At 42.5% G+C, this 25,768-nt stretch overlaps 1 protein-coding gene across 1 annotated transcript in view; it reads right to left on the bottom strand.

Moving 5' to 3' along the window:
• Window positions 1-25,768, bottom strand: part of CALCR (calcitonin receptor) — a 65,175-nt gene that overhangs the window by 15,279 nt on the left and 24,128 nt on the right. Inside the window, exons 5-8 of the mRNA XM_049798921.1 lie at window positions 24,838-24,964; window positions 7,493-7,646; window positions 2,337-2,397; window positions 2,168-2,234 (exon numbers count right to left, since the gene is read on the bottom strand). Coding sequence (XP_049654878.1) covers window positions 2,168-2,234; window positions 2,337-2,397; window positions 7,493-7,646; window positions 24,838-24,964 — 409 coding nt within the window. The remainder of the gene's footprint in view (window positions 1-2,167; window positions 2,235-2,336; window positions 2,398-7,492; window positions 7,647-24,837; window positions 24,965-25,768) is intronic.

Here is a 25,768-nt window from a genome sequence, read left to right as displayed (position 1 = left end):
TCACCTAGGTGTCTTGCGTCAGTCCACACTGAAGATGTCTGCAGCCAGGTGAGACAAACCCCAGTGTGTCCCTGGGCATATGGGACCTATGGGGGCACAACAATTTCTCTGAGGCATGTGCTCCATCTTACATGGGCCACTACTTAAGGCTTGTGTATGAGCAGGGGGGCAAGGCTGCTCTTGAGAAGAACCTTAGGCTGCCCCTTGCCTCCACCAGACTGCATGGACCCCGTGGTACACTACCCACAGGTAAAAGTTAACACTTGCTGGCTCAGGGCAGAAATGCCAGAGGCTGCAGAAAGTTTTGCCCCTGACCCTTATGGTCGGCGATGCCAAGTAGCTCAGCATCTCATCTCCTCAGTCATTTCTAGAACTCTGATTCCAGCTGTGGGTGCTCAGCATACGGAAACCTGCTCTTGACCCTGGCTTCACAGAGAGCTCCTTGTGGGGTGTGCTGAGAGCCCGCGGAGGAGCAGGAAGGGCAAACCCAGGCTGATAATGAGCCCAGAGGGTACCCTGTGGACACCTTAGGTATCACAGACCTTCTCCCTCTCCAGTGTGCCCAGATCACTCTTTTCCACTCTGTTACTGTAATATGAGGCACCTATGTTTCGGAATGTCAATAGACTTTTTTTCAGATGATTTTTTTAAAAGAAGTAAGTTGCAAAACTTACATAGATATTTTAATAGCCCGAATTCCATAGATACATAAGAAATTTCAGTTTAATCTTTCAGAACAATAAAACATGAGTCAATAGGCTTTGGTAAAGCATTTCATCACTTCTTAACTAGTGAGAGACCTTTCAACTATTTTACATTTGCGCTCTACTGGAAAAAAGGAATAATAAATGACTTCTGAGGTCCCATTCAGCATTAAATCTAAACGTTATTCTCCATCCTACTCTGACTTCACTCACTCTGCTTAACCTTCACTTTTAGAATTTCTGGAAGTAACTGTGAAAAGCGGAAAAAAGACTTTAGAAAGGTAAAAATCCTCAGGTCTTCTGAGCCAGTCTGTCACTATGGGATTTTTGCATCAAATCATGCAGGATGTTCTGTAGGCATTGATATTGTCATGAGAAAAATAAGACTAGAAATGGCATAAGCACAAACCAGAAATTATAATACCTTACTTCGAAAACAGTTAAAGATTGTTCTTTTTACATAAAAAACAGTCCCTTCTTTTTTCTTTGTGGCTAAGATGTACAGATCTGGAGCATGGTGATAAAAATAAAGGCTGAATGGCCTCTCCTAGAAGCTGGCTGGCATTACAACAGCAGAAGCAATTAAGATTGAACCAGTAAAGCCGCAATAGATGTGATTTTATGGGAACAGCAGACTATCTATATGGCAGGGAGGAATGGGCTTCTTCACATTGCTGATGCGCAAGGCTGCTTCTCAAGAAAGTGTAGAAAGATTTTCAGGTTTTTCAGCTATTAGATGGAAAGTTGTTTCTTTATTCAAAGGTGTTCCCAGTATTCACTGCCCTACTGTTTGATCTCTGAGGTAATTACTGCAGAAGTTTGCAGGCAAGAGACAGCTCGAAAGCTGAAAGTCTATCTTGGGTGACACACTGAGGTGAGCTGGGGCTTGGGTTGAATAAAACCCTTACTGCACCTTTCAGGAAGGTCAGGGTTACTGTGCCAAACAGCACCACTAGCATACAAGATGCTATACGTATACACATCGCCAAGCTGCACTTTGAATCTTGTCCTACTCAGACAGCCCAGTCCAGTCCCTTCCCTGGACTAGTTTAGCTCCCTACCTTTGGACCACACCAGTTCAATGACGAGTAAAACTCATGCTGAGCAACCAGCCTGCACTCAGCTCACCCCAGCTAAAGCATAGCTAAATGCCTCATTGATGTCACATAAATGCAATACATTTGTCACAAATAAGTTACACTGGGAGAGAGTGACTGCCCTGATTTTCAAAAGCCGTTAGTGATTCTGTTTGCCTCAATCTGATTCTTCAATGGGAGGTCCCTTTACAGGACTTGTTTTTGAAAAATATTGAGAACCTGTCCTTGTAACACTGAGTAGAGAAAGCCTCTAGCTACTTCTGAGTTTTGACCAGAACACTTAAAGTACAGAAACGTCTGTTCTGTACAGGTTAGCAGCATTTCTAAAATAATTATTAAACTGTTGATAGCAACTAATATTCTTACCAATAAAGCTGCCATTACAGGTCCATGAACAATATAGAGCAAGTGCGTGTCAACACTCATCCAGCAGCTGGAGGGGAAATACACCATTAAAATTTATTATTAACTGAAATAAAATGTGTTACACAGTTAAATAATGCTAAGTTCCTTCAAATGCAGACATGCTACTCACTTGTCATTGAAGTATCTGGCTCTTGCAACAGCATGAATAGATGCTGGCACTAAAGGGAACCCTGAAATGATTAAAGTTATAGATCAGTCTTGGTATTTTTTTAGCTTGAATTTCATATGTCACACACACTAGTAAGTCTTGTCCACAAAACACATGCATGTGAAATCACAGCTTTCAGGAAAGAACTGCAATCCCATCGCACTCAGGGCCCTAGCATTACCTCAATGGTGAAATGCAAAAGGGAATAACATTCAACATAGGCCATGCCTTCCTGCAGCGTCACAAAGCTGCTGCCAGGCTCCCCTGCGCTGCAGCGGCTTGTGCAGGGAAGGGTGTGAGCAGGCAGTGTGGGAACAGTGCAGGGAGCATTCGGTTCTCAGCAAAGTATTACCTCGGGAAACTGCAGACACTTGTTAAAACCATGCAAATCACTGTTGAGCAAGAGAGAGGCACGCTAACTCGCATGCCAGATGATGGAGCAATAAACAACAGAGCAAGGAGTTGCTCTTTTGGAGCCAGGAGGGGTTTTTGGGGGATGGGAATTTGTGGTATCTTCTGCAGGTTCCCAGCCTCTGTGCAGCCAAGCCCATGCAGCTTTATCTCAGCAGGGAGTGAAGCTGTGGGTACCATAAATCCACATCTCCTGACTTATCTGTTGAAGCCTCAGGGGGGGCCACTGCTCTGACAGGGAGGTGATGGGAGCAAATTTGCACTGGGCCAAAGGCCTGAGAACATGCCATGCTTAACAAACTGGAAGCCTCAAATTCTTATTTCCAGCCGGACACTAAGAGTGACAATCTGGTCCACTCCTGCCATCTTCCTTCAGCTTGCTTGTATGTTGTGTCCCTCTCCAATAGGCTAGAAACCTGGAATCAGGGAGTCTGCACTATAATACTGACCCCAGTTTGTACAACCTTGCACATACAGGCAGCTGGCCAGTGGGGAGGTGATCTACTGCCTTGTCTGTCCTGTGCAGAGAGAGCTCTGGGGACACCTTTGGTGTTACTGCTGCCTGTTCCCTATAAACCATGGACAATTCTTCTGAGCTTTGGATGCTCTATAATTATAAATAAAAATGTGTGAAAATGTCCTGCTGATACCGTGATTAGTCATGGAAGGAAGAACGTGGCTCCTTGTTTCTTCAGGTGTTAGTGATTTCACAAACACTTTTAGAAGAGACAGAGAATTAGCCCAATTCTGGGGAAGCCTTACCTCAGAGCACAGGCCAGCCAATGCTGGAGTGAGAATAAGCTCAAAAAAGTATGTAAATAGGACACTCTGATGTCTCTAAGTATCTTTGAGCAACAGCTACTTACTCTACTGCCAAATAAAGTTCTTACTGCAGTTTTCCCTGGGAGGACAATGCAGCTATGGGAGAACAAACTAGATTGCCTTCTCCTTTATGTATTATTAGAAAATGATTACTTGGCTTCTGGCTGCAGAATGCCTTTTTTGGGTGATGATGAACAGTAGAACAACAAAAAGCTCAGAACAGAAAGAAAGGAGCTTCCAACCTTAGGGTGGGCTTATGAGATTGACAGCTTGAGAAAGTTTTTCTTCATTTGGAAATGGAGCGAGTCTGGGCCAGTTTTGTTGACAGACAGATTGAAGTGCAATCTTTAAGGGGCCTTTCTGTAATAGCAAAAAATTCTTCATCTGAAAGCTCTGGCTTGGAGTATCATGAGTAGAGCATGCCACATGATGCCAAGGGACCTTTTTTCTTCTGCTAAATGCATTAACCTAGTATATTTGGCTCAACAAACTCACAAGCAAATCTTAAGAATGCGACGGAAAGTTTTCATTAGTCAGTTACAGGGCAAGAAGCTCATGACTGTCTACTGCTCAGATTTCCAGCTGCAGGCTGGATGGGCTCTTCTAGGGCTAGATGTTACTCTTCTCTTGTAAAGGGCCAAAAGGCAGAGAGTTAGTGAGAAGTGGAGCACCAAGGTCTGTTGGGTCTTGGTGGCACAACATGTATCACTCCAGGTGTCCCACCGACACATGGTGAGCAGTGAGTAACACAGAAAAGGTCTTACCCCAGCCATCCCAGGAAAAGGTATGACATATCCCCATAGGCCATTCCAGGTCCTTTATGGCACAAACCGGCAATTATGCTTAATTTAATTTCCAGTTGAATTTGGAAAGCATTCTGTTTCAGCACTGTCCAAATAAATGATTCCCTTTTCACTTTTATGTGGATGAAGCTGCCTGAAGCAGCCAGAGTGGACTGTAGCTGGATGCACACATTTGATACTGTTTTCTTGCCCTGCATAAGGGTGATTTCCTGACCCAGTGAAACAATAACAAATGAGAAATGACACCCCCAGCAGCAGTTCCCAGAGAAGCTATCACCTGAAGGTATTAGCCTTGAAATATATCTGTCCATGTCAGATTCCATTCAATGATCTCAAACCTATTGTAGAAGTGCTCAGATATTTGCTCGGATTTTTATTTTTCTTATAAACCTATTTTACAAATGTCATTAGTGATTTTTCCAAATAAAACAATCTAGATCTTCTTGCATAGGGATTAGTTATAACAATGAATAATGAGTAACTTCATCTTGTGTTGTACATTTACCTCTATCTCTAGAATTGTAATTCAGAGCACAATCTGTTTCGTTGCTCTGCATTGCCCTTTGGAGAAATGTATCTCTCTCCATTGATTAACACAGCTGGATGTTTAAAGTTAGACTGTGTGACTACTGCTTCTGGAATCAGTGGAATTACACTGATTTATGCAAACTTAAGGGGTGGACAGGTAGTCCGAATTAGATAGTTTTGTTATTAATGATTTTTACCTTAGTCAGGAGGTGCTAATGATTACTTTTTTTGTGGAAGTATTCATCTAGTTTCATTTAAAAGGCTGCAGACTTATAGTCATGAGTTGTGTGCATTTTTATTAATCTTTTCCTTCTCAAGATATCATCATCCTATTACCACAGCCACCACCCTGTTTATTTTTTGGGCAGTGCTACAGGTACTAATGAGTATTTTATCAGATAACTTCACTGAATTATGCACCATGATGCTAGTGTCATTCTCAGCAGTATTACAGCTAGCTCATAAGTTTTTATTGCAGGCTAGCTGTCCCAGTTGCATTAAATTGCATGGCCTAAATTGAACGTCACCTGAAAAAAATATGTTTATGACCATTTTCCTCTTGCATAATTGGATATGGAATGACACTATTTTGGGAGGGCTTATGCTGCAAGACATGAAAATGGAAAAAGCTTTATCTGAAAGGGAATGTTTAAAATGACTCCACATAGGGCTGCTGTTTCAAAAGCAGAGCCCTATCAGACTTTATATATTCAAATATTCTGAACTATGAAAACTTTGTGATAGCGCAGTGACTTGCTCCAAGAGGGCTCAGCTATTTGGATTGACAAAGTCCAGAAACCTTGATTCAGTTTAGGGTTCTTCAGGAAGTTTGTCTTCATTTAAGAGCTGATGATGTTCCACATACTTTTAATTCTAAGAGCATGACAGGTCCCTCTCTTCTCAAAAAAGATGCCATTCTTATAAGAAAAAAGAGTGCATGACGGCATTTTCTTAGAAAAAAAAAAGAAAAAAGAAAAAAGAAAAAAAGAAAAAAAAGAGATGAGTTCTTAGAGTTCTTATGTGCCTGGAAACTGTTAGCTGGCACTACAATCCATACAAAATAGAAAATCGTGCTGATTTTCTAGGTATCTAATGTAGGTATCCAGAGAGCACTAAGTCTTATACCATAAGAGGAAAGTAAGTTACCGTGCTCTTAGATGGAAATCCAAACAGGGGAATAACAACTTTGCACTTTGCTGTTACTACCTGTGTAGGACCTGATACTGGATGCCTAACTACTGGTAGAAGTCAGAGTTTTAAACTTCTTCAGAACACTCAGAACTGGGTCATTTTTCTCTGATCTAATTAATTCCTAATTTTTCTTCGTTTAAGCAGTAGGGCTATTTTTTATTTTCCTGCTGTAAATGAAATAATGTTGAACAAGTAGAGCACCTCCAAAAAGGATAGAAGATATAGAGTAAATTCTAGCAGCTTCAGACTGGGATTGCAAGAGCTGAATACAACTGAACATCCCTAAGTGCAATGGGATGATGGAAAAAGGTCCATCATTTGCTGCTTAGCTGCACCGAGGTTTCAAGATATGGGGACTGGCTTGCCAGAAACTGGAATGAGTCTAGAGATTCATTTTTCCCAAACTGGGAAAAAGCTCTTGATAATGATCAACACTGATGTGGACTGGATTTACAATAGTGATTTAAATGTGAAAGAGACTGCACTCCACTGTAATATAGTGGTTGTATTTATATGGCATTTTCTGGGACCAGACAGTCCAAAGGATAAATATCTGCTGTTGCTACTAATTAAAAGGAAGGGGTCCCTTAGTGAAAACAGAAGAGATCTGCATATTTGGAGATGAAGGACCAGACCTAGTCATGGTTCCTTGGGCAATATGCATGTGACTACTTACAGTTTTCATCCATAGTGCATGGGCTTGTAAACTCGGTCATAGAGTATCATTAAGATTTTCTTATTGACACCTGTAGGTTTCTCTGAAATGCTTTAGAGATCACTGTTATTGGACAAAATCACCCCTGACACCAGAGTCATTATCTGCTCCTGTGTAAGTAGGTAAAACTGAATCTTCTCCTTTAAAACAACATCTGCAAAAATATATCTGATATTGAATTCACTTCCAGAGACATTCTGGTTCCTCTTTCTACATACTGTGTTTTTTCACTTTGGGAGACATAGACACTGATTTTTCCTCTTCTTCATTCTAGAAATAATATACTTTTACAAGTATTGTCACAGATTAATATTTTTGCATATAAAGTGACAAAAATAGACAACTTTTGTTCAGAAAAGAGATGCTTTTGGATAGAAATCTATTCCTTTCACAAAGCTTTGCTTGACAAAACTTAAGCATTTCTTTCAGCAAATCCCAAGATGCAGCAAATAATGGATACTGATTCTTGCTGATTTTTGTAAGTCTCTAGGCCCATCTAAATAAATGCACTCAAATTTAGCACCCAAGAACTCCATCTTAAGCTACGATCTAGAGGTATAAATAAAAAAATTCAGGTGTATAAATGGTAGAAGAATTCAAACATCTGAAAGAATTGATCATTTTGCTACAAATTATAACATACATACCCCAGCCCAAGAGGTAATACCAGTGCAAACGCTGCTCTTCAGCAAACACTGCCACCACAATCAACGTGTGAAGATAAATGCCTTCGCAGAGCATCCAGAAGTAGTTGCAGCCCAACATGTACTGATGAAAGAATTGCAGCACTTTGCAGCTTACCTGTTAGACAAATGGGATAATGTCACACACTTGACCAGCATTTTACATTTAAGCAGGTGAAGACAAATGTTACTGATAGGCTATAAGAAAGCAAAGTGGAACAAAAATCCCCAGCTCTTGCTGGGTTTGTTCAGCACCTACCAGTGACAGGGATTTTAAACTTTTATAAATGAGATGAATGGAACAAACAGCCCCCACAAAATTGAAAACATGTATGATAACAGCACTCCAAAAAGTACCATATAACAAAAAATCACCTTAAAAATTCAGTAATCTGTTGTTTTTAAGAACTGTAACAAGCAACATGTTCTAGATGTACAAGAAAGGCCATGAAGAAGACAGTAACTTAGAGCTCCAGTTTGGGTCATTTTATTTTACTTTTGATCAAACTTTTCTAAGGTTTGTTCAGCAATCCCATCTGAGCCAGAGTCACTTACTCTTTAAACTGCACCCAGCTCTGAACTCACTCCTTCAGGAAGGGCAAGTGCTGTTGGCAGTGGAGATTTTTTTGGTAGAGTACCAGGTATACTGGCTTTGCCTCTTTGCGAGAAGACAGCTTTAGTTTATTACAACCAAATAAGAAAGCGACACATGGAGCTAAACAAAGGGGGTGAAGGTGGGAAGTGGCACCTGCCTACAGTTCAGATGAGGTTGCAGACATAGACCTTGACAAGAGACTGTGGCTTCCAGACGCTGGGAAGCGGTGGGCAGATCGTGGGGGGAAGCGTGTCATGTCCACTACCAGAGAGCCAGCTGGTGCAGGACAACGTTGTTTCTCTTCTGAGAGGATCGCATGTCCACCTGCCTCCTCGGGGAGGGCAATTTGGTCCTCCACATGGGCTTCCATGCCACCAGCACCCAGGAGGGCCAGGAGGAGTGGGAGGACATTGCTGTGCCAGCAGAGACCCACTGTTCTTGGGAGAGCTCCACATGCTACTTGGAAATTTGAAGTCACAGCAGTGATGGCAAAGTGACAGTTTTCATCTGTGGCCACAGGAAAATACCCCTTCCCTTTAACTTCTGCAGATGTTTTCCAAACTGGAAAACAAGCCCTTTTCTGGGCTGTAAGAGATGTCTTTAGGATTTACTTGTCTCTTTAAAAAGACACTTTGGCAGTTCAGCAGATAGAGGACTGCATGTTCCGCATCCATCTGGACTGCCCCTCTGGACCAGAAAAGCTTGTTAACCACTCAGTGCACCATCTTCTGTTGCTGAAAAACATTCCCAAAGCAACTCCCCAGACATGTGCATTTAGTTCTGTTTCAATATTTGCAGTGAAGCTTGATGATCATGAAAATATAGGATTATTGATAGGTTAGGATATAGGATTCTGACAGGATTAACTTGAAGGACTGATTTTTATTTTTGGTGATTCGTTTTTTCTGCTCACCACACAGGGCAGAGCAGACAGTCACATCTTTTTTCCACACCCATCTGAACAGCTCTTACAAAGTATGCCCAAAAAGGGTTGTGTAGTGGCTTGAAAAGGTTAAAAAAAAAAAAAAAAAAAAAAAAAAGAAGAAGAAGAAGAAGGAAGTATTTTCTCCTTTTTCTGTTGGCAGATGTGTTCATTAAGGTTCTTAAATCATCCTTGGACTGTTTTTCACAGGTCTGGGTCAATTATGTTTCTTGGCTTGTTCCCTTGCCCATGTACAATGCAGCCTCCCAGCTGGTGGCTGGCCTTTCTCCCTTCTCCCCTTATCCATTATCCATCCCTGCAAGGGCTGCCTTGACTGATAGGCACTTCCCAAAGGCTGCATACCCATTCAGGTGGCACCATCCCTGACATCAGCCAGCTATCCTGGCCTCTGAAAAGTCAGCAAACTTCTGAGCCATTACAGCAGTTTTCCAGACAGGTTTGATAAAATCCACTGTGTCCCAGGTTTGGGCTGGGCCAGCCACATGCTGCCCTGTGGGGATCTCCTCAGAGGAGATGCAGGTCAGGGGGTTGACCCGAGAGCTCCAGGTATCGTTTCCCCGGCAGCTCCAGTGGGAGCGACTTGGGGTGCCTGCAGGTTGGATACAAGGTGGTTCTGCTCCCGCCAGTGCCAAAGTTGCCCCAGCTTTCCATCCAGGCACTGGGGCTCTGGGAACGGTCTCATGCGGCAGCCCGGCAGCTGGAGGGGAGCAGAGCACGGCCGGACAGTTCTGCAACAAAATCCACAGTATGTTGTCAAACCTGGCATTTTAACTTAATGCTTCCACCATTTCATATCACTGAACTGAAAGGGAGATGACTACAGAACATCCTTGCTTCTCTTTGCCAGCTGTTAGCACTGTTCACTAAACCTCGTAGCAGAGACTGACTAAACATACTTTCCATTTGAACTAAGTCAGTCTCTGCTGGAACTTTTATCTGTAGCTCAAACCAATGCACACATAGAAAACACACCGCCTGAGAACTACATACCTAAACTTCATTTACTTCATTTCTTCAACATTTCTTTCTTTCCTGTACCCTCCATGTGAACTATCATTTGTGGCTTTAAAAATGAAATCATATACCTCTCTTTTAGGGTGTCCTGGTTTCAGCTGGGATAGAGTTAACTGTCTTCCTAGTAGCTGGTACAGTGCTATGTTTTGAGTTCATATGCAAAGAATGTTGATAACACTGATGTTTTCAGTTGTTGCTCAGTATTGTTTAGACTATAGTCAAGGATTTTTCAGTTTCTCATGCCCAGCCATGGCACAAGAAGTTGGCACAGGACACAGCCAGGGCAGCTGACCCAAAGTGGCCAACGGTGTATTCCATACCATGGGACGTCCCATCTAGTATAGGAACTGGGCAGTGGGGGCGGGGAATCGCCGCTCGGGGACTGGCGGGGTGTTGGTCGGCGGGTGGTGAGCAATTGCCCTGCGCATCATTTGTACATTCCAATCCTTTTATTACTACTGTTGTCATTTTATTAGTGTTATTATTATCATTATTAGTTTCTTCTTTTCTGTTCTATTAAACCGTTCTTATCTCAACCCACGAGTTTTACTTCTTTTTTCCCAATTTTCTCCCCCATCCCACTGGATGGGGGGGAGTGAGTGAGCGGCTGCGTGGTGCTTAGTTGCTGGCTGGGGTTAAACCATGACATAGGGTAATGGCCATGCAGACAGCTGAGGACTCCGTTGAAGAATTTAATCACTTCCTATCCGGTAATTTAAAGAAGTAAAAATACCATTGGCAAAGCATGAAGGATGGGTATGATTAGTACTTAGATCCTGTCCTAGGTTCAGCTGGGATAGAGTTAATTTTTACAGGAACCTGGGAGGTGGGGGCATAGCCGGGGCAGCTGACCTGAACTAGCCAAGGAGCTATTCCATACCATGGGACATCATGCTCAGTATATAAATGGGGAGCGGGCCAGGGGGTGCTCTCTGTTTTTTCGGTGGGGGAAGTGACGGAGCGTCGGGTCCCGGGTGGTGAGCAGTTGCACTGTGCATCACTCTTTTTTGTATACTTTTTCATTAGTACCGCTGTTGTTGTTGTAATTTTTCTTTGTGTTTGTCCCAGTAAACTGCCTTTATCTCAACCCTCTTTTTCTTTTCTCTCCTCCGTCTCCTCCCCATCCCACCGGAGGGGGGCGGAGGAGTGAGCGAGCGGCTGCGTGGTCCTTTGTTACCGGCTGGGCTGAAACCACGACAGATCCATATCACATTAATCTGAGAATGAATCTGAAAATGTTAGCATAAAGAGTATAAGCACAACAGTGCATTGAGATGAATTACATTAAATTCATATTAATCAAACTACAGCAAAAATCAGGCTTTGCTTTGGGTGAGCTAACAAATGCAGCACGCTTCATCTGTGGCTACCTGATGCAGTGGAACTATTTTGCTACAATAAAAAGAGAGTGTATTTCTTAGGTCAGAAGAGGTAAAAAAGTACCTGTTACTGATGAGAACTGGATTCATGCATGATACAAATAAAGCATGACAAATGTAACCAACATCTCTATGCACGTTAGCCTTAGTTGGGAAAATTGCAGAACTAGGAAGTTTTATGAGGTGTTTATTCTCACAGAAACAGGTAAAATAAAACTGCAAGATGATACAGAAGCAAATCTTCCACCGCTTCCATGCTGGATAACCGGTTGTTAACTTTGAGATAAAAAACATGCCTAGGGGTTTTGTCTTCTGCTGAAGTCAAATATGTTTTGTTGCAAGTTCTTTGAGGCAGAGGCTCTATCCTTGTTGTGTCTTGTACAGTATGCAGCACACTCAAATCCAGGACTCAAAGGTTTGTCACAGCACCTTCACTCTATGAAGGAGAGTAAAATGTCATGAGCTTTCAATCTATGGGTGTGCAGGTGACTGAAGCTAGTGGGTTTTAATTCACGAGCAGGGCAGGCTGAGAGGAAATAGCTGGTCCGTTCTCGTGCAGCCCAGCAACTGTTGCTCAGGCTGGTATGTCTGTCTCCTAAACAAAGCAATAAACAAACGCTGCTCTTTTCGACAGCCTGGAGACAGACGGCGTTGCACTGCACAGGTTTGTGGCTATGTAGCAAGTAAAAGTGTGATACAATTACCAGGAAAGCCAGGTAAGCACCTAAGAAAGCAGCTCCTTTGTGGCTGTGGGAGGATGGCCAAGAGTGAACCCTTTTTTGGCAGAATGCAGCCTGGCAAGAAACTCGATCTGCGAGCAAGGAGGCTGCCTCCTGCTACTTGTTCTTGCTGCACTGATGAACACAAAAACTGAGGAAAGTTCTTTACAGCTCTGCAGGAGAGCACCCAAGAAAAAATCTCCTTTATTATTAATTTTCCTTCCTCGTGAAAACAACCTGCAATGGTCTTAAATTCTGGCTAACTGCTCAGGGGCAAAAGGGGTCAATAGGAACACAATCAGTCATATTCTCCTCTCTTCCAAATCCTGATAAGAGTCATGTAACTCTTGTGAACGCTTCAGCTGCAATATGTAATGAAAGAACTTCAAAAGGATTCTGGAACCATTTCACAGAGAAGAAATAAAATAATTTATTATCCTTTTACAAGAAGGAGCTACAACTGGTGTCTGTGATGTTTTGCAGGATATATTGGTATATTATAAATACTGTTAATGTTCCAGTCCTGTCAAAGGAATCCCAAAGGTCCATATGCCTACGCAGGACCCTGCAATTGCACAGTAATGTAATGGGCATGTCAATCTCCTTGGCTAATCCAGCAGCCTCTCATCATGTGTACTTGTTATTTCTCTGTTAAGGCTCTCCTTGGTTATTGGTTAATAGCTTACAGACAGAAAGCTGCAGCATTAATGAAAATCAAACCAAAACACTCAGACTACATAAACCCCAGAATACCATCTTCAACAATAATAACAAAATGTAATGTGACATAAACTGCTAATTGTTTTTGAGCAGGTCTTCCTAGTAATTCAGTCAGAGTAAAAGGACTGACTCAGTTTTGGCCTAGGAAAGTTGTACAGATTCCTGTGTGTCCTCGTTCTGGCAATGCTTTCCTGGGTGAAGGGATACAGGCTGGCAAGTTAGGAGGTCCATGTTTCACACCAGTCCTTGCCAGCTCCAGAGAGCCTGCCCTATGGAAAGCAAGGGTGGCATAGCCCCTTGGTATGCATAATGAAACCTCTCTTTTCAAATGCTCACTATCCATTGAAATGCCCCCAACTGACATTTCAAATTAATTGTTAAGAATAGGCCAACCAAGGTTATCGATATTAAACCAAGCCAGCTATATGGGCCATCACTACAGCTGTGCACTTATTTGTTTAAAGGGAAAGAAACATTTTTTACTTTATTAGTTTGGTTTCTCTTCATGTCTGTGGACCTCTCCAGTGCATGACTGTGAAGGACCCTCCTCGAGGAGAGTTTGTACTGCTTGCCCTGGAGGCCAGACATGATTTATTCAAATTCAGTTTGAAGACAATACAATATATTCTCAGACATTCTTAACTTAGCATTTTGAAGGAGTAGCTTGAAGTTTGATTACCGATCTGCCTTACATGTTTGTTTGTTTGGGTTTTTTTCTGGTTATTAGAACACTATTCTATGAAAATATTCTTAAATTCAAAGTATCGATATGTTACACGAATAAGCAATAAAAGGGCTTTCCAAAGCAAGCGAGTGCTAAGTGTTATTGCTATAAATCACTGGCTATCAGAACTTTGTAGCATTATACAATATATCTACTATGCGTCATCCATTAAATTGTGTTCCAGTCAGAAACCTGGCACACAGGAGCTTAGGCTAAGATTAATGTTTTAATATACTTTTAAACCATTTACAGAACAAAATGTACACAGTTGCTCAGAGGGATCCTAGGTTTTGTGTTACAAGAAAGCAAAATATGAAATTAAGCAACGGGGGATATTTTTAACAGCATCTGTGTCCATGCCTATGCTATAGCTGAGCAGCCAGCCCAGAATTAGGCACCCTGGACAGGAGTTAATATGGCTACATCTGCACATCCCTGAGTCCCAGCTGCTGTAGCTATTGCTCTCCCTGGGCCGCGGCTTTGAACTCCGCAGGGTGCCATGCCAGGCTGAGCTCCCGCGGGCTTCCCGTGGCACATCCAGCACTGGCTCCTCGCCCACGGGGTGCAGCGTGGTAAAGCGTCAGGCAAGGTGCGAGGCAGAGCAAAACACAGCCTTGTCATGCCCAATGGGTTTTATTAGCTTGGTGTCTGAGCTGGAGTTGCTGGAGGGAGGCAGCTTTTCAGGAAGGCATCGTAAGTATGAGCCTGACTGACAGAGGAGGGCACAGAGGCTGTCAGAGAGGGGCCCCGAGGAAGAAAAAAACAGGGGCAGTCGGGGCAGCCTAAAAAAATACTAACAGGAACTACTCGACCTGCTCTTAATTTGGACTGGGAAGAGAATCAGAGTGGTCACAAGATCTGCTGCCATCTTCTCCCAGTGGTGGGAGGTAATCCCCAATGAAAAGGGGTAAGAGCTTCAGTTATTCCAGGCACCTCTCCTCCACCATCATACCTGAGCAAGAGTCACTTGGGCACAGGAGGATGGGACGAGGCAGAGGTTACTCAAACATATATTCATGCAGTGCCTTGGCTGATTCTGCAGCCATACCTGAGCTCTGGGCACGTTGTCATGCCTTGAGCCAGGCTAGTTTAAGCCTACATGGAGTATATCTAACAGCCGACTGTACTTATGCTTACATTTGAGGTATAAGAAGTAGACCCTCAAAAGCATTTCCTAGGGACTAGGTACACATATAGCTTTGATGACATGGATATAACCACTCCATGATTCAGTTAAATACCCCAGGGATTTCCTAATGGTATGACCGGGATTTGTGAGACTAAATATAGACACCTAAGCTGTCTCTCCTGTAGTCAAAAGATAATGAATCAATAGAGGTGATGGAGATCACAGCAAAAATTATCACATCCTAAAGGATATATCTAAAATAAGTCAGATGGATAGTGCCCCGAATGTGCATTTCTCTAGCTATAAAAAGAGCGTGGGACTACTAGCTCAGCTGTATGTATCTGCAAAACAGGTGTTCAAATGTAAGACATACCTGACCTTAAATGTCTATGGGTGTTTTAGCTCTCTAGGTGCACTCAGACTCTGCTCCACTGTCTTTTCTGGGGTGACCTGCTGCCAGGGGTAGCCCCCAACCCTTTAAAGGACCTTGAGCCAAGGGGACACCAGGAAATTAAAAAAAACAGTCAGTTGGGTATGTGTAGCCATAAGCTATTCAGATGAGAAATGGTGAGGAAAGGAGCTTAATCATCCAAATAACTGACTTATTATTGGTTGATAGCTCATACTGCCAACTAAAGTTAAAGGTCATGGACATAACTAGCCCAAGCCTCTTGCCTTTTTCCTCCTGCTGAAAGCCATTACTGTTTCTTCTCCCATACTCTTACCCCATGTGCTTGGCTGTCATCTGTAAAGACACTTTGGTGCCCTTTCATTTATTTGTCTTTTGTTTCAGGCTACTTCTGTTTGGTCTTAAATACCTTCAAGAGGAGCTCATGACTGAAAATGGACAATAATACTGGTCTGCAAAGCAGTCACTGAAGGGCAATGAAATAGCATGGATGGCATTCATCTTGCCTAACCTGGATGTCTGACTTCACGGTACAGATGTGTGGACTGAAGTAGTCCCTGGAAAGGAATGCGCACACTGCATTTAATTCACCTGACCTGTTTCAGCCACCAGCATTAGGGCGAGGTGGATGGTCTCTCGGACTCAGACACAGCTGTCTGCACTGGCAGCACTGCCATTTAATCAGACAAATCCCAGTGAGGAAAATAGCAGTGGCAGCACAGTATCAGGGAGAATATCATATTGTGGAAACATTACGGTACTGTCCTTCAGAGAGGAATTCCTTTTGGAAATGTCCATCTTTTGAGGGATTTTGAAAAATGTACTTTCTGGCCACTTCAGACTCAAATTTCTTAGGTTTTAGGTAGACCCTTTTAAGGGCACGTGGTAAGGAAAACTTGGGGAAGAACTTCAAGTTTGATTTGAATTACCTTGAATCAGTAGTTTCTTCTACAATAGCCAGGTTTCTAAACATAATTGCTTTATATTCCCAGAGAAATATCAAAACCTAAGCTGTTCAAATGCTGTATTTATTTGGGAGGCCTTGTGTAGGAAGCACGGGAGCAGGAGTTCATTAGAGGGTGCCATGTCCATATGGGGACTAGCGTAGCACAGAATCCACCAAAAAGGCAACTGTTAGCATTTGCAATTGTTGATCTGACATTTAAGAAGAAGGCACTACTTGACCTTTTTCCATGTCTGTGTTTTTACCTTCCAGTCTCTCAGATGCACAGGAGACAGTGCAATTGATAGAAATTTATGGTCACCCATGTCCCACCCTATATTTTTAGGCCATCTTCACTCTGTAATTACAAACCTCCCCCATTTCTTGAGGAAAACCAAAGGGAAAAATGATAAAAAGCCTCAGTAAAACGTGCGAGAATTGAATTAGTGTCAGAACTCCATCAAGCACAACTCCATACTGTGAAAGACTAACAGCCTTGCAGGGATGGCTACAGGTCCGTTCTAAGGGTAAAATAAGTACACCTTTCTTGAGCAGCAGTTCTGGAGGCATGTCATGAATTTTAGCAAATCTGGAGTGGATTCACTCATTTTGCACACACAGCCAGCGTGTGCTTTGCTATGACAACCTCATATAAAAACCCCAGTGGGTGCAAATGTACACTATGGCCAAACAGCAGAATTGCAGTCGATGACAGTAAGACTGGGGATGCTGATGTTTTGCTGATTTTGAAAACAGCTGTCCTGGGAGTGCTCACTTCTCACTGCCACAGTGGCAGAGCTTCAGGGTCCAGAGTTGGTGTCGGTGGACAATGATCAGGCAGATTGACAGGTTAGATCGGACTTTTGACAGAGACATTTAAATCTGCAGTTTGGCCTGCGTGCTGGATATTCAGCTTCCATCCTTGCAGTGGCTGAGAGTGCAGGTCTTCCTTACCCGAGCAGAAAAGATGCAGCCTGAAAACCTGATGCCTTCAGCTTCAGGACAATGCATTTTGCAGTACAAAGTCCTTTCTGGAATTAAATGTCTGGAGGAAATGGTACTCTGATTCCTAAATAAGAGGCTGCATGTAGGGACCACACTGCCAAAATACCATCCACAGGATCTGATAGAGCCTGGGTTATTTTGACACAAAATACCTTGGGACTAGGCTACATGAAAGCTATCACCCCTCCTGTCCTGATGTTGCAACAGTTTTGAGAAACCTGAGCCTACTAATAGATACTGCTTTAAAAGAAGAGCAAGCAACTGAAATGTAGACAGAATAATTCCTGAGGAAAGTAAGATGAGGAAATCTGTCCCAAAATAAATATTTATTCTTAGACTCTTAAACCTCTTTTTTCCCCCTCCTGATGGCAGCTGTTAATTTGATGGTGCCTTCCCATGGAGAAAGCAACCATAATAATGTTGTTGAGAAAGCTCAGATCTTTTTCAGAGATGGTGACTGACTGACTTCTTTGCAGCCCAGATTCAGTTGTTCTGCATAAACCACAAATACTCTTCACAGAAGTGTCATTTATGAATGCTGTGACTATCCTTTAATCATCCATACTTCATATTCTGGGCATGGCACGCCACATCAGATCAGTGAATCTGACACCACCAGGATTACATGGTGCTTTGTTTCCTCCATTACTCTGAGAGTTTTGAGAATATAAACAAGAATATAAAGACCTTGGGAAAAATGATGGGAATTACTTCTCTGTTTCATGCCATTTAGACCCTGACAGATCTGTCTTAAAATGAATGCAGATATTATTCCAGCCTGCAAATTTGTGAGAATTGTTTGAATATGGCTGGTTCTGAATTCACAACGTCCTTTAGTCTGCATTAATCTCATTGAACCTCGTGGGAGTGGGAAGATTTGATCTTTCCTAGGATGGAAGAAGAGATTCTGATTTACATCTGAATTACTTCAGTGTTATGCCAGTGCAATCCAGTGATTTCAATGAGGGTAAAACTGGTGCAGCACAGTCCTGGCAGTGCCCCTGAGCTTACTGCTGGCAGAAACTTCATTTGCAAATGATTCACCAGCATCAAACTCATACTCTTGAAGGCAAACACATGCTCCTGAACTGAAGTCACAGTCATTCCCTGCCTCCAAGGAAGGTCACACTGCCTTTTGCTCACAGGCATAGGACGCTGTTAGTGATCCCATGCTGGCTGTTCCTGGGTGCCAGAGCTGGAGAGCAGGGGATCCTGTTCCTGTGCATCCTGCACAGTTCTGCTCCATTTTCCTTGTCCCTGCAGCTTAGCAGGGCTGGACAGGACTGGTGAGGGGAAGTCTAGACAGCAAATGCTGCTAGGAAGCAAAAAATTGTACCAAGAAGTGCAATTCTGCTGATACTAGAGAAATGCAATGGCAGCAGGAGCACTGTCCTCTCCATGTGTCATTTCTCTTTTGTGGATGAAGGCATAGGCAGATAGAGCAGGAATTTCTTTTCCCTGTCACCTCCTGAGGTGACCCCCCCTGTAGACACATGCACATCAGGGACTGTGCTTGCTTGCACCTCTCAGGCTCAGCCATCACAGCTATGAACCTCAGATATGTGATATGGTACTTTGTAGTCCAATTCAGAAATGCCTCTTCGCTGGGACAGGTTCTCTCTAAACCTGAGCATTAGAGCCAAGCCTTCCTGTTGTCCCTCTCTTTCTGTTGGTTTCCCAATTAGCAGTGGCATCCTTTTTGGTGTTTTTAAAAAAGAAAAAGCTAAGTGGATTTTAGAAGGATGTTAGTAACTTCACTGGTTCCTGTTTCAAAAGATAGTTTGTGACTCTCCTGTCCTGGTATAGCATTTCGTATGTCAGGAAAGATCTTGTGCCACTCGAACACTCACTCTTCTCTGCTTTACTACTGAAAGCTAATGACAAGACAGTCAGCTGTCACAGGGGAAATGGGAGGGATGGGAGATGCGAGCTTGTCTTCATGTACCTACTCAGGGAAAGGAAAACTAATGGGATTTGCATATGTATTTGTAGATGTCAAAAATTATTCTGGGGCACCTGCAAAGTCCAAAGCACAGCCTCAGTCCTTTGCTTGTAGGCGATGAGTTAAAGGGTTTGGTTCACTTTCCCACAACCAGCACTTTTGCTCCCTGTTTTACTTTGAAGCTGAACAAAAAATGCCAGAATTTCATCACTGAACATGGTGTGGTGAGACACAAAAATGGTAGAAAACCTTTGACTTCCAAAGACTTTGGCATGAGTGTAACTGGAGACCGACTTTGGTCCTCTTTGACTTACACAAAAGCAAGTAACACATTTTATTCTCCCCAGGTCAACCTTGCTGACCCAGTTTGTCCTAGTGAAGTCAATGCACAAATATAATCTGCAAATGTACAAAATTTGCACAATTTGTAAATTCACAAATACACTATGGGCCCAGTCTCACCAAGCCTCATTCCTATACCTGAAGCAGCAGAAGGGCAATGCTTTAAACAGCCAGTTGGACCCTTTGTTAGATGAAGAGCTCCTAGGCAAGATGATGACAGCTTTCACAAGAACAGAGACCCTCTTCTAGCATAGAAGATGATACACTAGAAGATTTGGGAGACATGACCGCTAGGCATTGGCTAGTAATTCTCTATTAAAAGTTTGGTCTTTGATTACTTTTGCATCTAGACAATATTCTAGAATAGCTTTGAGTCATCTCTTCAGGGCTAAATGGGCTGCAGAGGCCCCTGTAAGTAATGTAGTGGAAGCAGGATGGAGGAACAGATGTACTAAGATGAAAGACTTTGGAGATGCTTTGAGAGTGACAGGAAAGCTCTGGAAATAGTTACATCAATAAAGAATCAAATTATTTAACAAGAACACAGCCTCCTGAAGCTCTACCCTGAGCATAATACATGAAACAACTCAGAGGATCAAAGCACCCTTCGTCTTCGTGGAGTTCCACCTTTGCTGCTTCCAAGGGGGCTGCACCGTGACGACTGCTGGGACTATTGAGGCAAACACAAGTGTGGAACAGCAGTTTTGCCATTTAACTTCACTGTTATCAACTATGAGCCTCTCATTTGAGAAAAACATGTTTTAAACCCCCCCAGGCTCTGCCAGGCTACATCAGAAGGAACTGAAAGCAACAAGAGATGACAAGGTAACATTTATATGGTAAAAAGTCCTAAGATTGATACTGTTCCTGAAATGCTGTGAATCTCCTTTGTTTTCTTGGCTCTCATTCCCTCCCTATTCCTTTAAGAACAGAGGAAGTCACCAGTATCGTAACCCCATAAATCACAGTAACTACCCTTTATACACTCCTCATCTGCCCCCACAGCTCAATGTTTTATTTCTACTGTTCTAGTGTGATAGGGAGGAAAACCTAATACACTTGGGCAGTCATGGTTTTCACTTGAATTTGTCAATGGTGAGATTATTTATAGTGTTCTAGTGTCCATGAGGATACTAGATTTTTTAATATTACTACTACCATGGCCTTGTTTTGAAGAGTGTAATGCTAGTGTACACCAGCTTTTGTGCTCTTCTCACTTTCTCTTTGTCTCACTAATAATGCTGAGTGGGAAGCAGCTTAGTGGTTTCTCCTGAAGGCTTGCCTTCTACCAGGAGATGGGTTTCAGGCAGTACAATTAAACCAAGTGCCCTTTTTCACCCCACCTCATGCCTGCAGTAACAGAAACTTTAGCAATATGCTTGGGAAAGGGAAGGGACTATGTGCTCTTGTCAGAGACAGAGAGTGCATGCTGCACCATCAGCTAGAATGGTAAACCAGCTAAGGCTCTTTAAAGTATATCTACATCTACACAAGGAGGCAAAACCAGGCTTCAGCCTATCACACCCAATGTTCAAGAGCTGAGCAAGTTACAGATACTGCTAGTGGAAAGGAGACTTTGCCAGGCTCAGCCCAGCCCATGCCCAACCTGTCCTTGCTGTTAAAATGAAATCATGGTATGTGTAATAAAACATGGATTGCTTTGGGTTCTCCCTTACCGGCTCTGCTGCTGTGCCCCTGTAAGAGGCATACAGATTAAGGCATAAATAAGCTGTGTGGCAGAGAGCTGGGACTTGACGGTGAGATTGGTGCATGCTTGAATGGATGCTGGTCCTTACTCTCTGATACCATAGCCAAGCATGAGACCCCATGCAGGGCTGCCAGGAGCTAACCAGGGGACGACTGGCCCTTGCTATGGACTCTAAAACTGCAATTGAAATAAAAAATTTCACACCATATAACACAAGAAGCAAGGGTGAAACTACCACATGAAAGGTGAAGAGGCTACAGAAGAGCCTGGAGAAAGAAGAGAACAGGTATCTCCACTAGAACAGGAAAGTGATAAAAATACAGTAAGATCTCTTAAAGCTTTTCTGAAAATGGTTCTAATTACTGAGCCATCACTGATTTGTAACCAAACTTAGTCCCATCTACAAACATATTTATATTGGTGCCCATGGAGCTGATCAATTATTCAGTTTCTCATTAGCAGAGCTATCCCTTCAGTCATTAGCTGTGTCTTCCTTTACCCCCATCAGTACTGAATATTAAAATTACTAGCTTTGCGGAATACAAAAAATGAAAAATACAGATCTGATGTGCAAGACTGTATTAACAGATTAGGCAGCAAGAGTTTAATTTCTATTCCCAGGGTTTTTAATGGAGAACATAATGTGCTGTTCACAGATCACCATTCTTCTGTGGGACAGTCTCATTTAAGAAGGTGATAGAAGATACCCCTTCCTATAAAATGTGTTCCAGTAATAGTGTGATCGATGCAGTTGCTACTTCAGATACAACATGCAAAAAATTAGCTCAGGTAACATTTTTCAGTACATGTAAATAAGTGTTCATACACGTGTCCTATTTATTTTTGTTCAATGTCCCTGAAACTTCTTCATTGCTTCTTCGTTTCTTGTATGGCCACCTGGGCTCACATCTTTCTCTTCTATGATTTCAGATCCAGATAAATCAGAGAGAGAGAAAGAGAAAGAGAGAGAATTATATAACCAGAAAGCAGGAAAAAATGAGATAAAAAAGCAAATCAAGATGTATCAAAAAAGCAGCTTGACTTACCATTTTTTGGGAGCAGAATGATCACCAAAGGGTTTAACTCTGTGCAGCAAACTATATGTGAGTAAGCATGCAGTATGGCCTCTCCTTATGTAAATGGTGCTTTGGATTGTCTCACATCATTTGTGTCTGGATCACAGGAAGAATGTGGGTGTCTTGGTGTTAGGGATGAATTTCTTTTCTTGCTCCTCCTGTCTTTTCTCTTTGTTATTTAACAGAACCTTCTTTCTTCTCTCAAAATTATATGGATTTGTTGATATCTTCATAAATAAGTATTCACTGTAAGTATTTTCCCATGGCATTGCATATTTAAAATCTATTGTGAAACTTTAGGCAGGGAAAAAAAAGCTGGAGCTATTGGTGTGGAAACACGTTTATTATTTTGCAGAGTAATTACCACCAACTTCATCTCTGTATATGGACACTACATAAGGGGTATCTGTGACTGTTTGAAAATCCTTCTACACACTTCACTATTTCTGTATATATCAGAGGTAGGAGGCACACACACATGAGCCTGTCAAGCTCAGAAGATGCATAGGTGAAATGTGGATAAATGCAGCAAACTACAGGAAGTTGGAAGTAGTCATCTTAAGATGGACTTAATAAAACAGAGGGTGCGGTAGGGACAGAAAAAAACAAGCTGTAAAGCCTTCATTTGCTCTGTTAATCAGCATTAAAATAAAAATATTATGGGAATCTACCTGGTGGGATAAGTAAATTTTTAATGTAAATCCTTTAAGTCTTCATATACTCGTATTGAGACTATATGTAATTTCATCACGTGTTAAAAACTTGCCCCGGCTGTTCATTTTCTTTTCCCAATCATGTATTTACAAGTTTATTATGTTACTAAAATAACAGAATACACTTCCTAGTAATGTTGGGAGACTGAACATATTAACAGGTCACCTCACCTGGTTTTTTCTGATTATTTTTTTTTTTAAGGAAGGGAAATCTAGAACATGAGGCAGGATTAAGCAGTGAGTGTACCCTCATCCCATATTTGACTGCAGAATGAAAATGGAGACCCCAGGTCTTCTGGCCCCAAGTTTTGCACCTCGCCTCTAGACAGCAGTTCACTGCTGACTCAAAGACATGTGAATCTGGTTTGGAAGAAGAAAGTGCAAAACAAAGGCTTTTTTCATCAAAACATGTGCTTAGCTAACTAGCTGCAGGCAGGTTTGCTAACACAGCTGTACTCGGTAACATCAGTGGAAGGACACCGCTTGGGTGATTTCTGTGACTGTATTCAGCACTAAGGTGCCTCTTCATATTTGGGCCGCAGCCCTGAAAGCTGCCTGCCTGCATGAACCTCTGCACTGCTCTGGGGCTCCACGGCCTCCAAAGGTAACCACTTATGTAATTTCTATACTGTCTGTTGCCATAGCAATGGAAGTTGGGGGTTTTCATCGGGTGATGCTCAGTGTGCCGGTACCTGTCCTGTGGCTATATGGCTCTACCAAAGCCTCTGAGAGCTTTGTCGTTGACTTCACTGGGGTCAAGATTTCAGTCCAAATAAAGGTCCAGCCCAAAGGCACCAGATGATACAGTTTTTTAATGAAATCTTAAAGCATAAGAGCACTCGCTGTGGCCTCAACTTTTAGTTTAAAGCACTTCAGAAAATTTACTTCTGCGGTCAGGAGGTACCACTTTTAACCCTGGGGCAATGATCTGACTTCAATTTAGGTGCCTGATATCATCTGCCAGCTTTTTATCTTCAAATATCAAGTGTATTTTCGTTGCATCTCTTGCACAGGCTATGTACATATGATGCTATGCAATAAGGAGAAACAAAATATGTGATTTTTTAATTATTTTTCTGCTCTTCTATTTTTTAATCTCCAGATGGTCCCTGGGACTGGTGATGTTTTCTTTAGTCTATATATTTCCTGCTTTAATTAGCTTACTTAACCAGCACACATTTGAGACACACACGTGATCAGATAATATCAGGTGCTAATGCTTAATTGCTCCCACAAAATTAGAAGCAGATAAATGGTTGAACTGTAATTGAATGATCTTATTAGAAGACAAGCTGATCAGTGTTGTGACATAACTTGAGAGATTCCCAGGCTTGCATTAATTTCACATCAGCCGGGGCTGCTGTAACGACAGCAAGCACAATGCAATTGCTCTGTTAGAGAGCAAGATCAGAGCTGTGTGACTGAGATCTGCCATACTTATTTATCAGGTGAGGGGCTGGCACAATTTGTGTCACTGAGAGCAGTGAAGCAAGCTATGGTTTGATTTACCACCTCCTAAGCAAAAAAATGCAGCAAACAGATATTTTGGGGCAGTATTTTGAAAAAAAGTTGTCTCTCTCTCCATCCCTGCCCCTCCCTACCGTGTGTGCTTGTGGGAAAGGACACGTGGCCACCAAGGGCACCTGCCCCTTCAGGGGCTTTGCTGGGAAAAGTCAGGTAGTGCCGAAAGAGGTGGGGATCTGACACATGTTTGTATGGATGGGCTGGCTGGAGCAAGTCTGAGGCTGCTTCTTGTACCAGATTCAAAGCTTTCTATCGCTCCGTGAAAGATCTGAGTAAGGTTGAGTGAAGTTCTCAGAATCTGCACCCTCCATATGTGTTTTACCAGATGGCTAACGTTAACTGGTGAATGGGAATGTCTGGTTTTGGCATGGCCGTAGTAATTTTACTTGGGTGTTAAGATGGAGACAAGTCATGCAGTACTTACAGGATCCCTTTTTACAAGACCAGGGTTAGGCACAACAGCAATGAGGTGGGCAATTGTAAACATGGAGTTCAGCACGTAAGAAAAAAACAAATTCTTGTGCAGTGTTATCCTTTGACAGCTGAGGCTCCTGAAAAATATGTAGCACACATCGTAAATTAGTATTTTTCTTCTGATGTCACTTTAACGAGCTCTTTCTGGCAATAGTCTCTCAAGAATGCCTTTTGGCAAGGCATAATCGGAAAATACATGCCTTACATCGCAGTCATACCCTCTGACAAATTTTTGGTTTTGTTTTTACACCTGTTTAGCACCACATGCTTTTTAGACCATGCTGTAAAGAGCCATCCGGCTACATTCTCAGCCCTTGATGCCTTTCTTTATTTCATGGTAATCGAGATATTAAGTGGTGAAGCAGAACCCTGAGAATTATTAGATGCGCATGATACAAGTAATGAACATCAGGAATACTGCTTTATAAGTAACTGTTCCCTGGAGACTGAGGGAATTTCTCAAATATTCAGATGAAAATTATTTGTTACTGTAGGAATTAGTGGTGAGACAGGATGGGAAATTTGGTCAGGAATCTCCTTAAATTACAGGGAGATTTGGGTTGGTATCCTGAATGTTTCTAACTCCAGCTGAGAGCCCAAACCAGAAGAGGTTGTTTTCCTGCTTAGAAGGAGCAACAATCTTTTCCAAATGACTGATTTGGGGGAGGGTAGCATTTCTGCTATTGTGGGTAGCAGAATTTCACAAGAGAAGTTTGCAGAATTCTTGTGAAACCAAATCATGACTGCAGTTTCAGACCAGAACCGTCTCCCCTTTCTAATTCATGCCCAAATCCTCATGCCACCTTCTCGGCTACCCCTGATGCAGGGAACAACATCCCTGCAGCACTCCATGCTCCGGAGCACAGCCCGGGGCTGGCAGG

Source organism: Accipiter gentilis, chromosome 4 (assembly GCF_929443795.1).
Source record: "Accipiter gentilis chromosome 4, bAccGen1.1, whole genome shotgun sequence".
NCBI classification, from domain to species: domain Eukaryota; kingdom Metazoa; phylum Chordata; class Aves; order Accipitriformes; family Accipitridae; genus Astur; species Astur gentilis.
Note: the sequence above shows the minus strand (reverse complement) of the source record. Positions and strands in the feature narration are given on the sequence as shown.